Source organism: Macaca thibetana, chromosome 7 (assembly GCF_024542745.1).
Source record: "Macaca thibetana thibetana isolate TM-01 chromosome 7, ASM2454274v1, whole genome shotgun sequence".
Classification (NCBI taxonomy): Eukaryota; Metazoa; Chordata; class Mammalia; order Primates; family Cercopithecidae; genus Macaca; species Macaca thibetana.
Window position 1 is genome coordinate 1,650,608 of NC_065584.1, and position 14,540 is coordinate 1,665,147.

At 42.3% G+C, this 14,540-nt stretch overlaps 1 protein-coding gene, 1 long non-coding RNA gene and 2 gene segments (V, D, J or C); 3 read left to right on the forward strand and 1 right to left on the reverse strand.

Moving 5' to 3' along the window:
- The window catches only part of LOC126958568 (immunoglobulin heavy constant gamma 1-like), a 510,670-nt gene that overhangs the window by 475,192 nt on the left and 20,938 nt on the right, over positions 1-14,540 (forward strand).
- Positions 1-14,540, forward strand: part of LOC126958570 (immunoglobulin heavy constant gamma 2-like) — a 186,921-nt gene that overhangs the window by 64,230 nt on the left and 108,151 nt on the right.
- LOC126958621 (uncharacterized) overlaps positions 1-14,540 on the reverse strand; it is a 150,272-nt gene that overhangs the window by 49,286 nt on the left and 86,446 nt on the right. The window lies entirely within an intron of this gene.
- On the forward strand, positions 12,745-13,023 carry LOC126958613 (V-type proton ATPase subunit G 1-like). Its single transcript, XM_050796968.1, has one exon. The coding sequence runs from the start codon at positions 12,745-12,747 to the stop codon at positions 13,021-13,023; it is 279 nt and encodes a 92-aa protein (XP_050652925.1).

The window sequence follows — 14,540 nt, forward strand, 5'->3', positions numbered from 1 at the left end:
CCAGCATTGAGGATTACATTTCAACATGAGATTTGGGCAGGAACAAATATCCAAACTATATCATTGCTATAATCACTTATTAGTTCCAGGAGGTTTTTGGTCGATTATTTGGGATTGACATGACATAGATATCATATCATCCGATGACCAACGCAGCTTCATTTCTTCTCCTCCAATCTGTATACCTTATACTTGCTTTTCATGTTTTAACGCGTTAGTTAGGACTTCCAGCATGGTGTTAATCAGGAGTGGTAAGGGGACCTGTTCAACTGTTGCTTCTCACCATGAAGTACAATGTTACCAATAGGTTTTTTTGTAGATGTCCTTTATCTATTTGAGGGTATTCCCCTTTATTCAAAGGTTGCTGGGAGTTTTTATGATAAATGGAGCTGTATTTTGTCAAATACTTTTTTCCTATCTATTGATATGACCACATGAGTTTTCTTTCATCTTTTCCGGAGATGGATTATGTTAATTGACTTTTAAGGGGAAAGCTTATATTAATTGATTTTGAATGTCCAATCAGCCTTGTTTGTATTACTGAGAGTTCTCCAGATAAACAGAACCAATAGGATAAGGGGTGTGTGTGTGTGTGTGTGTGTGTGTGTGTGTCACAGAGAGAGAGAGAGAAATTTTAAGGAATTGGTTCACGTGGGTGTGGAGGCCGGCAAGTCCAAAATCAAATCTACAGTGTGGAAGCTGACCTAGGAAAGAGACGATGTTCCAGCTTGAGTCCAAATATAATCTGGAGGCACAATTCCGTCTTCCTTAGGGGACCTCAGTCTGTCTTTTCTTATGGTCTTCAGCTGATTGGCTGAGGCCCACCCACATTTTGGAGGATGATCTGCTTTACTTAAAGTCTAACAACTTAAATGTTAATCATGTCTAAAAAAAATAACTTCACAACATCCAGACCGATGTTTGACCAAATATTGGGTTCCAAGACCTAGCCAAGTTGACAAGTAAAATCAGCCATCACATTTGCATGCCTGGGATAAATCTCAATGGGTATATTATTTTTTATACATGGTTGGATTTCATTTGCTATTATTTCATTAACATTAGATTTTACACTGTCAGTGTAGAAGGTAAGGAATCTTTGAAAAAGACAACTATAACTCATCCATACCTGTTTTTCTCCTTCCTTTGAACTCCTGCTAGACAGTGTTTCCCAGTGCCATCACATGTGGATGGAGACCTGTTACAGTTCTGTTCAATGAGTAATGTGAATAAGTCAAACAGTACTTTGAAGAGATGTGATGTTGTAACAAAAAATATTATTATGTGGTTCATGCCTGTAATCCCAGCACTTTGGGAGGCTGAGGCAGGAGGATCGCGTGAACCCAGTAATGTAAGATCAGCCTGGGCAACAAAGCAAAACTCCATCTCTAGAAAAAAAATTAAAAATTAGCCAAACATGGAGGCACACGCCTGTAGTCCCAGCCACCAGGGAGGCTGAGGTGGAAGGATCACCTGAGCCTGCAGAAGTGGAGGCTGCAGTGAGCTGAGATCATACCACTGCACCCCAGCTTAGGCAACAAAGTGAGACTCTAGCTCAAAAAATAAAATAAAAAACTTGCCTTAGAAGACGAGAGGCAGTTAGTGAGGAACCTGGTGTCAGGCTGGAGGGCTGCAGACCCTTGTCACGCCTTAATAAATCAGTTGTTAAAATTTGGAAGGCAGAGTCCCTGCCTATTCAGCCTGCAGCTCTAGGGTAAGAGATTGTAAAATCGAGTATTAAGAGTTTGTTGGCTACTATTAGCTCCCTTCATTAATTAACCAGAGAAAAGAGGTTAGGTCAGAGAATTGGTGGTTTTGCAAGCAAAAATTTTAAAGAATAGAGAATATCCAAAAATCACAGGGAAGGAGTGGAAAAGCTGACTTCTTCTAGAGCCCAAACAAGACTGGACACCAAGAAAGGTTTTGGATGACAAGGAGGATGGCCAAGGTCTGACTGGCAGTGTGGCCTTCCCATCCATGGCCTCTTTCATAGATTACCTAATTTTTAATTGATTGTTTTTGTGGATACATAATAATTTTATATTAATGTATTTATGGGGTACACGTGATATTTTGATACATGCCTAGAATGTGTAATGATCAAATCGGGGTAGTTAAAATATCCATCACCTCAAAATTTATCATTTCTTTGTGTTGGGAATTTCAAATCTTCTCTTCTAGCTATTTGGAAATATAAAATAAATTATTGTTAACTCTAGTCACCACACTGTGCTATTAAACACTAGAACTTATTCTTTCTATCCAACTGTTTTTTTGTTTTGTTTTGTTTTGTTTTTTGAGATGGAGTCTTGCTCTGTCATCCAGGCTGAAGTCCAGTGGTGCAATCTCAGCTCACTGCAGCCTCTGCCACTCAGGTTCAAGCAATTCTCCTGCCTCAGCCTCCCAAGCAGGTGGGATTATAGGCACATGCCACCATGTCCTGATATTTTTTTGTATTTTTACTAGAAACAGGTTTCACCATGTTGTCCAGACTGGTCTTGAACTCCTGATGTCAGGTGATCCACTCACCTCAGCCTCAAAGTGCTGGGATTACAGGCTTCAGCCACAACACCCAACCTACCCAACTGTATTTTTGTATCCGTTAACCAACCTCTCTTATCTCCTCCCCCACCCCAGTGATCCTTCCCAGCCTCTGGTAACCACCTCCATGAGATCCACATTTATAGCTCCCACAAATGAAAGAGGACACATGATCTTTGACTTTCTGTGCCTGGCTTATTTCACTTTAACATAATAACCTCCCATTCCATCAATGTTGCTGGAAGTGATAGGATTTCATTCTTTTTTATGGCTGAATAGTATTCCATTATGTATATATACCACATTTTCTTTGTCTATTTATCCACTGATAGACCCTTAGGTTGATACCCTATCTTAGCTATTGTGAACAGTGCTGCGATGAATATGGGAGTGCAGATATATCTCCAAAATATTGATTTCCTCTCTTTTGGATATATATGCATCAGTGAAATTGCTGAATTACATGGTAGTTCTATTTTTAATTTTTTGAAGAACTTCTACACTGTTTTCAATAATGGTTGTACTAATTTACATTCCAACTAGCAGGGAATGAGTATTCCCCTTTCTTCACATCCTCACCAGAATGTGTTTAGTTTTTGTCTTTGGTAATAACCATTCTAACTGGGGTAAGATAATACCTCATTGTGATTTTGATTTACATTTCCCAGATCATTAGTAATGTTGCACATTTTTTCATGTAAATGTTGGTCACACTTGCACGTCTTCTTTTGAGATATGCATATTCATGTCTTTTGTCAATTTTAATGGGATTTTTGTTGTTGTTGAGTTCCTTGTATATTCTGAATATTAGTCCCTTGTTGGATGAATTTTATCCCATCAAAAAGGTTGACTCTTCACTCTGTTGACTGTTTCCTTGTTGTGCAAAAGTTTTGTAGTTTAATATAGTCCCATTTGTCTATTTTTGTTCCTGTTGCCAGTCCTTTTGAGGTGTTAACCATAAAATATTTGTCTATGACAATGTCCTGTAATGTGTTCCCTATGTTTTCTTCTAGTAGTTTCATAATTTTTAGTCTTATGTTTAAGTCTTTAATACATTTTAGTTTTTTTTTTATTATATCAGGACCTAGTTTTATTCTTCTGCATATGAATATCCAGTTTTCCTAGCATCATTTATTGAAGAGGCTGTCCTTTCCTAGCACTTTCAATGAAAATCACTAGGCTGTAAATATGCAGTTGTTTTGTTTCTAGATTCTCAATTCTGTTCCATTGGTCTGTGTCTGTTTTTATACCAATGTCATGCTGTTTTGTTTCCTATATCCTTGTGATATATTTTGAGTCAGGTAGTATGATGCTTCTAGCTTTATTCTTTTTCCTAAGGGTTGCTTTGGCTATTCAAGCTCTTTTTTTGGTTTCATACTAATTTTAGGATTGTTTTTCCATTTCTGTGAAAAAATGACATTGCCATTTTAATAGCAATTACATTGAATCTTTAGATTGCTTTGGATAGTACGGTCATTTTCACAATATTAATTCTTCCAATTTATGAGCCTGAAAGGTCTTTTGATTTGTTTGTGTCCTCCTCAATTTCTTTCATCAGTGTCTTGTAGTTTTCCTTGCAGAAGTCTTCCACCTTCTTGGTGAAATTCATTTATATGGATTTTTGTAGCTATTGTACATTGGATTGCCCTCTTGGTTTCTTTCTCAGCTAGTTCATTATCAGGGTAGAGAAATACTACTGACTTTCATATATTGATTTTGTATCTTGCAACTTTACTAAATTTATTTGTCAGATCTAAGAGTTTTTGGTGGAGTCTTTGGGTTTTTTTCTGTTCAGCCAGAATATATCTTTTAAGTGGAAAGTTCTATCTGTTTACGTTCAAGGTTATTATTGACACATAAGGACTTATTTCTGTCATTTTGTTGGTTGTTTTCTTGTTGTTTTGTCTATCCTGTGTTCCTTTCTTTCTCTCTTATCCTTTATCATTGTGGCTTGGTGGTTCTCTGTAGTGGTGACATTTGAGTCTTTTCTCATCCTCATTTTTTGTATTTGCTGTGCTGCTATAAGTTTTATACATTTATGTGTTTTCATGATGGTGGAGATAATCCTTTTGCATCCAGGTATAGAACTCCCTTAAGCATTTCGTGTGAGACCAATATAGTGGCGATGAATTTCCCCAGGCTCCAGTGGCTCACATAGATGCTGGCTGTGGTGGGCAGGATGGGGTGATCACTTGACCCCTCCAGTAGCAGTAGCAGTGTGATGGGAGAGCCTGTCCTCAGAGCATGTGAAGTGCACAGTGGCCCTGCTATGGGGTCACTGCCCGAGGCATGTACTTCAGCCCTGGAAGCAGCAGCAACTTCATCATAGCTTATTTAATTCAGTGGACCAAGAGCATAAACACATGAGCTTCCTCTTTTTATCTGCTCATTCTGTTTCCCGAGTTCTCAAGGACTTATGTGGACAGCCTTCCTGCACTTGCCAAAAACTCAGTTCATTCTGTTATAAATCTCAGTGCCTCTACCTGCTACAGACACAGAGCTCACCCCCTCAGTGGCACCCCTTCTGACCCAGAAGTGTCCTTGGGTGTCTTTGTGGCCTCTGCCATGGGTGCTGGGACACCATCGTGGGAGGTGGGAGGCAGTGGGAGTCAGGAGGCTGCTCCTCTGGGAGGAGCTGCCTGCCAATCAAGATCCTGACTCTACTTCCACCCCATGTGACCAGGCCGCAGGGGCAGGGCTGAGTGGGCACTGCTGCTGACCTGGTCACAAGACACCCTGGAGGTGAAGGGGGCCTTCCAATTCTAAAGATGTAGCTGCAGACTTGGGCAGTACAAATCCTGTCAAGACAAAACACCAAATTCCATCACGCACTCAGGCTTGAAGTTAAATGGGAGGGAGAGAGTCCCTGAAGGACCCTTTCTACAGTTGGATGTTTGTCCCCCAAGACTTCATGTTGAAATTTGATCCCCAGTGTTGGAGACGGGGCCCGGTAGAAGGTGTTTGGATTTTGGCTGCAGATCCCTCATGAGTAGATTAATGCTCTCCTTTGAAGGTGAGTTATCACTCTTACTCCTGCTAGAACTGGCTGTTGAAAAGAGCCTGGCATCTCCCCTCTCTCTTGCTTCCTCTCTCCCCATGTGATCTCTGCACATACCATGGTTCTTGTACAGCCTGCAGAACAATGAGCCAAATAAACCTCTTTTCTTTATAAATTACCCAGTTTCAGGAATTCCCTTATAGCAACTTAATGGACAAAGACGATGCCTGACAGCCACTCTCCCACGTGCCTCCAGCAATACTCTGTGGGTTTGCACCTCCAACTAAATCATTTAGGAAGGATTTAATGGAAGGACACCTTGCTGACACAGGTCTGGGCTTGATGCAAGAGCCCCTGGGACACTGAGGCCTCCAGAGCCGGCCCCGGCAGAGTGAAGAGTAGCAGAATGTGCCACTTTCAAACAAGAATAATTTTGAGCTGAAGACAATTATAAAGAAGCATACCCAAGAAGAAAATCTCTGCCCACTCCCTTTCTACCAGGAAAAGCAGAGGATTCTTAATCCTTGGAGACAACCGTAGATGCTTATCAGCCCAGAGAAGGCACTAGAGGAATCTACACAACAAACTATCAAGTTATCTTCTGTTAGCTTCACCTATATATTTACTTCCCAGAATTTGCTGCCCTACAGGTTGAAAGCCCCTTTGCTTTGTCTTGCCAATTCTGTAAAAATGATTGCCCATTTGCTAAGATGCTCCGTAAGCTCACATTCCAACCGCTCCTTTGAGTTCCTCATCTCTGACGGCTCCGGCATGGAGGCATAATGCACATGTTAGTAAACTTCTGTTTGTTTTTCTCTTGTTGATATCTTGTTAATCTAATTGACAAGACCCCAGTTAATGAACCTAAGATGGGTTGAAGGGGGGAAGATGTTTCTTCCCCTACAAAAGCAAGCACCATTCCCACACACACTGGAGGAGGAGAGCGAGCCACTCTGAGATCTGCAGGAACAGAGGCTCCTTGGGCTGTCTGTTGAGGAAGGCAATAAAGTCCAGGCCACCCTGCAAGGAGACACCCAGTGTCACCATTTAGCATCAGTATCTCCTCCCTCTGATCTCCTGCAGGCAGCCAGCCCACCCAAGGAGCTGACCATCCAGCTCCCAAGGAGTGAGGCAGGCCAGAGTCCACTCCAAGGACAGAGGCTGTGGGGCACGTGGGGTGCCAGCCTGGAGGATGTTGGCAGAGCCAGGTGGGTCATGGCACCCACAGCCCGGGGACCCCAGCTGGAGAGAGACCCTGAGGGCCAGGCTTGTCAGAGCTGATAACAGAGGAGTTGTGATGACAGGGCTCATTGTCAGACACCATAGGCTATAAGGCTGTCAACCTGAGCAGACTACCAAGTCTTCCCATCTGCAAGACAGCTCACCCCAGCTATCAGGGGTGGGCACCAGGAGGAGAGGCCATTCTCATCTCCACCTGAGCTCCTTTGGTGCTCCTAGAACATTCTGATGCTGAAGAGGAGTGTAGAATCAGATAAAAACAATTCCTCTTCTAGCCTCCATGATGGGGTGGTAAAGTACAACTGGCTTTGTTCATTCATTTTGCATTGCTGTAGAGGAATACCTGAGGCTCGGTAACTTATAAAACAAAGAAGTTTATTTGGCTCAGGGTTTTGCAGGCCATACAAGAACCCTCGTGCCAGCATCTGCTTCTCGTGAGGGCATCAGGGAGCTTACAACCATGGCAGAAGGTGATGAGGGAGAGAGCATGTGACATGGTGAGAGAGAGAGCAAGAGAGGGAAGGAGGAGATGCCAAGCTCTTTTAAACACCAGCGCTTGTGTGAACCAACAGAGCAAAACTCACTCATCACCAAGAGGATGGCAGCAAGCCATTCATGAGGGATCCATGGCATGACCCAAACATTTCCCACTAGGCCCTACCTCCAACATTGGGGATCACATTTCAACAGGAGATTTGGAGGGGACAAATATCCAAACCATGTCATTCCACACTGTCCCCACAAATGTCATGTCCCTCTCACATTGCAAAATATAATCATCCCTTCCCAATAGTGCCCAAAAATCTCAACTTGCTCTAGCATCTACTCAATCAAAACTCCGAAGTTTCATCTGAGACTCAAGGCATGCTCCTACCTATGAGGCTGTACAATCAAAAACAAGTTGCTACTTCCAAGATACAGTGATGGTACAGGCATTGGGTAAACATTTCCATTCCAAAAGAGATAAATCAGCCAAAAAAGGGAGTGGGGAGAAGCAACAGGCCCCACACAATTCTGAGAGAAAAACATTAAACTTTAAAGCTCCAAAATAATCATTGACTCCATGTACTGCATCCAGGGCACACTGGTGTGAGGAGCAGGCTCCCAAGGCCTTGGGCAAATCAGCCCCCATGGCTTTGCAGAGTGCAGCCCACATGGCTGCTCTCATGGGTTGGAGTTGAGTGCCTGAATCTTTTCCAGGCTCTGGGTGCAAATTGCTGGTGGTTCTACCATTCTTGCGTCTGGAGGGCAGCAGCCCCATTCCCAGAGCTCCACTAGGCATTGCCCCAGTGGGGACTCTGCGAAGGGGCTCCAACCCTACATTTTCCCTCCACATTGCCCTAGTGGAGGCTCTGTGGGAGAACTCCACCCCGTGGCAAGTTTCTGTCTGTGCTCCCAGGCTTTCTTTATTGTCTCTCTCTCTTTTTTTATTTTTATTTCAATAGTTTTAGGGAAATAGGTGGTTTTTTGTTACATAGATAAGTTATTTCATGGTAATTTCTGAGATCTTGGCACACTCATCACCCAAGCAGTGTATGCTGTACCCAGTATGTAATCTTTTATCCCTCACCTCCATCCTCCACTTGCCCTCAAGTATCCAAAGTCCATTACACCATTCTTATGCCTTTTTATCCTTATAGCTTAGCTCCCACTTATAAGTGAGAACACATGATGTTTGTTTTGCCATTCCTGAGTTACTTCACTTAGAATAATGGCCTCCAACTCCATCCAGCTTGCTGCAAATGCTGCTATTTTATTCCTTTTTAAGGCTGAGTAGTATTCCACGGTGTATATATGCCACATTTTTTACCCACTCATTGGTCAATGGGCATTTAGGCAGGTTCCATATTTTTGCAACTGTAAGGAGTTGCAATTGCACTGCTGTAAATATGTGTGTGCAAGTGTCTTCTTCATATAATGACTTATTTTTTTCTGGATACCCAATAGTGATGCTGCTGGATCAAATGGTTGTTCTACTTTTAGTTATTTAAGGAATCTCCATACTGTTTTCCAAAGTGGTTGTACTAGTTTACATTCCCAACCAGCAGTATAAAAGTGTTCCCTTTTCACCATATTCATGACAACATCTATCAGTTTTTAATTTTTAATTATAGTCATTCTTACAGGAGTGAGGTGGTATCTCATTGCAGTTTTAATCTGAATTTCCCAGAAAATTAGTGATGTTGAGCATTTCTTTATATGTTTGTTGGCCATTTGTATATCTTCTTTTGAGAATTGTCTATTCACGTCATTTGCCCACTTTTTGATGGTATTATTTGGTTTATTGATTGTTTGAATTCCTTGTAGATTCTCAATATTAGTCCTTTATCAGATGCATAGTTTGCAAATATTTTCTCTTACTCTGTGGGCTGTCTGTTTACTCTCTGATTATTCCTTTTGCTGTACAGAACCATTTTTGTCTGATTAGGTCACATTTATTTATTTATTTTTCTTTTTGTTGCACTTGCTTTTGGGTTCTTGATTATGAAGTCTTTGCCTAAGCCAATGTCTAGAAGAGTTTTACCACTGTTATCTTCTACAATTTTCATAGTTTCAGGTCTTAGATTTAAGCCTTTCATCCATCTTGAGTTGATTTTTGTATAAAGTGAGAGATGAGGATCCAGTTTCATTCTTCTACATATGACTTGCCAATTATCCCAGCACCATTTGTTGAATAGGGTGTCCTTTTCCCCGCTTTACGTTTTTGTTTGCTTTGTCAAAGATCAGTTGGATGTAAGTATTTGACTTCATTTCTGGATACTCTGTTCTGTTCCATTGGTCTAAGGCCTATTTTTATACCAGTACCATGCTGTTTTGATAACTATAGCCTTGTAGTATAGTATGAATTTCAGTAATGTAATGCCTCCAGATTTGTTCCCTTTGCTTAGTCTTGCTTTGGCTATGTGGAGTCTTTTTTGGTTCCAAATGAATTTTAGGATTGTTTTTTATATTTCTGTGAAGAATGATGGTGGAACTTTGATGGCAATTGCTTTAAATCTGTAGATTGCTTTTTGCAGTATGGTCATTTTCACAATATTGATTCTACCCATCCATGAGCATGGGATGTGTCTCCATTTGTTTGTGTCATTGATGATTGCTTTCAGCAGTGTTTTGTAGTTTTTCTTGTACAGATCTTTTACCTACTTGGTTAGGTATACTCCAAAGTATTTTATTTTTTGCAGGTGTTGTAAAAGGGATTGAGTTCTTAATTTGTTTCTCAGCTTGGTCATTCTTGGTGTATAGCAGTGCTACTAGTTTATGTACATTGATTTTGTATCCTGAAACTTTACTGAATTAATTTAACAGATCTAGAAGCTTTTTTGGATGAACTTTAGGTTTTCTAGGTATGCAATCATATCATCAGTGAACAGCGACAGTCTGACTTCCTCTTTACTGATTTGGATGGGCACCCAGACTTTCTTATACATCCTCTGAAATGTATGTAGGAGCTGCCATGCCTCCTTCACTCTTGTATTCTGCAAACCTGTGGGCTTAGCACCATGCGGAAGCTACCAAGGCTTCCAGCTTACACCTCTGGAGTGGAGCCTGAGCTGCAGCTGGGACTCTTTGAGCCTTGGCTGAACCTGGAGCAGCAACCTTCCAAGATACCACAAGGAAGCAAGACCCCAGCCCTGGCCCCCATAACCATTTCATCCTCCTAGGCCTCTGGGCCTGTGATGGGAGAGACTGTCCAAAGACTTCTGAAATGCCTTCAAGACCTTTTTCTCATTGTCTTTGCTATTAGCACTTAGTTCCCTTTTAGTTATGCTAATCTCTCTAGCAAGTGGTTGCTCCATAAGGCATTTGGGTCCCTTGCCTGAAAAGGCTCTTTTCTTCTCAACCTCATGGCCAGCTGCAAATTTTCCAAATGTTTATCCTCTGCTTACCTTTTAATTATGAATACTAACTTTAAGTCATTTTTTGCTCCCATATTTACTTTAGGCCATTTGAAGCAGCCAGGTTACTTCTTGGATGCTTTGCTACTTAGAAATTTCTTCTACCAAATAACTTAGGTCATCACTGTTAATTTCAGCCTTTCACAAGGCCCTAGAACATGGACACAATACAGCCAAGCTCCTTACTGGGGGCATAACAGGCATCACCTTTACTCCAGTTCCCAATAAATTCCTCATTTCTACCTGAGACCTCATCAGCCTGGCCTTCACTGTCTGTATTTCTATCAGCACTTTGGTCACAACTATTTAACCAGTCTCTAAAAAGTTCCAAATTTCCCCCCATCTTCCTATCTTCTTCCTGGGCCCTCCAAACTCTTCCAACCTCTGCCCATTACCCAGTTCCAAAGCCACTTTCACATTTTCAGGTATCTTTATAGCAACACCCCACTCCTTGCTACCGATTTTCTGTTTTCATCCATTTTGCATTGCTATAAAAGAATATCTGAAGCGGATAATTTATAAAGAAAAAGAGTTTATTTGGCTCACTACAAACTGTACAAGAAGCATAACGCCAGTATCTCCATCTGGTGAGGCCTCTGGAAGCTTACCATCAAGGCAGAAGGCAAAAAAAGGAGCCAGCATAGGCCAGGCATGGTGGCTTACACATGTAATTCCAGCACTTTGGGAGGCCAAGGCAGATGGATCACTTGAGGTCAGGAGGGAGTTCAAGACTAGCTTGACCAACATGGGGAAGCCCCATCTCTACTAAAAGTGCAAAATTAGCTGGGTATGGTGGTGCATGCCTGTAGTCCCAGCTACTAGGGAGGCTGATGCAGGAGAATTGCTTGAACACAGGAGACAGAGGTTGCAGTGAGTGAGCCGAGATCACACCATTGCAATCCAGCCTGGACAACAAGAGTGAAACTCCATATCCAAAAAAATAAATAGGAGCCAGCATGTCACATGGTGAGAATGGTGACAGAGGGAGAAAGAGAGATAAGAAGGAGGCATCATGCTTTTTTAAACAACCAGCTCTTGTATGAACTAATACAGTGAAAAATCACCCATCACCAAGGGGATGGCACCAAACCATTCATGAGAGATCTTCCCCCATGACCCAAACACCTCCCACCAGGCCCCATCTCCAACACTGGGGATCATATTTCAATATGGAATTTGGAGGGGACAAACATCTAAATCATATCAGGAACGCCATATTATTGCTCACCCCCAAATCTCTAGGGGTGACATTGAGTGACATGCACGGTACTGAAAGATACTTGTTTAGGCTCTCCCAGTGAAGCCCAAGCGCCCACAGGGTACAGCGCTGGGAGGCCCAATCACACCAGCTGAGCACAGGATTTGGCTGAGGCTGCCCCAGCATTACAAGATAGCAGGCCTACAACTGGGTTGAACAAGACCAGGCCACTTTGTGCATGTTGCCAAAAAAAAACTGAAGAATCAGAAGTGAGCAGTAAGTTTTCAGTGAACCCAGGGGTCATAAGTAGCAAAAACGTGGAATTCAGTAAGGGGTAGAAGCTGGAAGAGTTTTAAGGTGTGTGTTAGAAAAAGCCTAGGTTTCCTTGAAGACTATTGGAAGAAATTTGGACATTAAAGGTGATCCCAGTGGGGGCTCAGAAACAAAGAGGAGAGCTGTAGAGAAAACATCTGTCATCTTAGAGAATACATGAATTGTCACAAACAGAATGTTGCTAGAAATGTGAATGTTAAAGGTGCCTCTGATGAGGCTACAGACAGAAGTGAGGAACGTGTTATCGAAAACTAGAAGAAAGGTGACCCTTGTTAAAAAGTGGCAAAGCACTTGGCTGAACTGTCTTCTCCTGTCTTGTGGAAAGTAGAAATTATACATGATGAACTTAGATGTTTAGCTGAGGAAGTTCCTAAGAAAATTGTTGAAGGCATTCCTGATTTCTCCTTGCAGCTTACAGTAAAATGTGAGAAGAGAGAGACCAGCTGAAGAGGGAAGTGCTGAGGTGGCTGGGTCAGCTGACCCAAGGGCCCTTCGAGCGGATGTAGGCTGCTCACCTCGGTCTCAGAGTCACCACGGCCATGGCCAGTCAGTCACAGGCGATCCAGCAGCTGCTGCAGGCCGAGAGGCAGGCTACCAAGAAGGTGTCCTGGGCCCACAAGCAAAAGAAGCAGAGGCTGAAGCAGCCCAAAGCAGCAGCTCAGGCTGAAATTGAACAGCACTGCCTGCAGAAGGAGAAACAGTTCAAGGCCAAGGAAGCTGCAGCACTAGGATCTCACAGACCCAGGATGACCATCCTCCAGACCTACTTCCAGCAGAGCAGGGAAGAAGTCTTAGATCAACTTTTGGCCTTTGTCTGAGGCATCCAGCCAGAAATCCCTGAAAACTATCGCATAAATGGGTAAGAAAAGAGAAGCACCTGTTCCATGGATTGGCATTTTAGATGCCCTCATGGAATAAGAAGCTCTAGTTATATTCTCATAAGAAGACATTACCTTATCTCTGTATATTATATAGTAGGCCCATTCACTTTTTGGAGAGAAACAAATCTAGTTTCTTTGTACAGACTTAGAATTTATCTAGGCTGGGCATGGTGGTTCACGCCTGTAATCCCAGCACTTTCGGGAGCCAAGGCGGGCAGATGGCTTGAGCTCAGGGGTTTGAGACCAGCCTGAACCACATAGTGAGATCGTGTCTCGACAATAAAATATAAAATTAGCCAGATTTGGTGGTACATGCCTATAGTCCTAGCTACTTGGAAGGGTGAGGCAGGAGGATCACTTGGGCCCAGAAGGCAGAGGTTATAGTGCGCCAAGATCATGCCACTGCACTCCAGCCTGGGTGCTAGAGTGAGACCCTGTCTCAAAAAAAAACTTTTCTAAAGATTTCATCTTTTTACCTCATGTTTCTTAGGAATATAATGGGTAAATATTGTCTATTTATTATGCAATTTGGCTCAAGCTATATACATATATACATACATATATGTATACATACACAAATATATATATCACTGTTGACTTTTTCTTTATCAAGTTTAAAAGAAAAAACAAAACAAAACAATCCTTTAAAGAAAGGAAGGAATTAAATCATTTTCTCCTTAATGCTTTTTTGAAGGTCAGGGGCTTTATCTATGAAAAAGTAGCAGTTTTTATAACCTGTGTGAAGCATCAGCCAGCCTTAAAGTAGTCCATTCCTGCTAATAACTAGAACAGTGAATACTACTAGTATAATTGCTTCAGCTTCTTAATCAAAATTACTAGATGATAGAATTCAAGAACTTGTTACATCTTATTACTCAGTGTAGTAATAATCATTTAAAAGTAAAGACTGGCATGAAAAAAAAAAAACAAAAAAAAAATTGAGACCAGACAAAATGAAGAAAGAGAGACTTTGAGATCAGAGCCACAGGTGAGGAGGCTGTTGGGGCTGCTGTGGCCACCATGGCCCAGAGCGTGGGGCCACCCCAGTGGGCCTGGAAGATGGAGCATTAACTGAGGAGGATGAATCTTGAGCCTTAAATCTAATAAAGGGCCAACTAGAAGCCGCTAGTGCTCATCATCCTCGTAAAGACAGCCAGAACAGTGACTACACAACTCTATTTTAATGAAAATAACTGAGGGAGAGCACTGAGTGCATCAGAGGAGTAAGAGAAACCCTGATACGCACAGAGATGTGGGCTGGCCACATAGACAACAGAAGGAAACACACGGCCTCCACTACTCCTTCGCCCAACCAGGATTATCTGGGAATCCGGAGGAACTTCTGACATGAGGAGGTAAGCAAGAGGATCCCAGCGGCACCCACTAACACCCTGGACACCTGCAGACCTCGCCACTGCGGTCCCCTGCAGTTTGCACTAGAGGGAGTTGCCAGG

Excerpts from the sequence above, each read along its gene's own strand:
- LOC126958613 (XM_050796968.1), top strand. The coding sequence starts at position 12,745 with ATGGCCAGTCAGTCACAGGCGATCCAGCAGCTGCTGCAGGCCGAGAGG.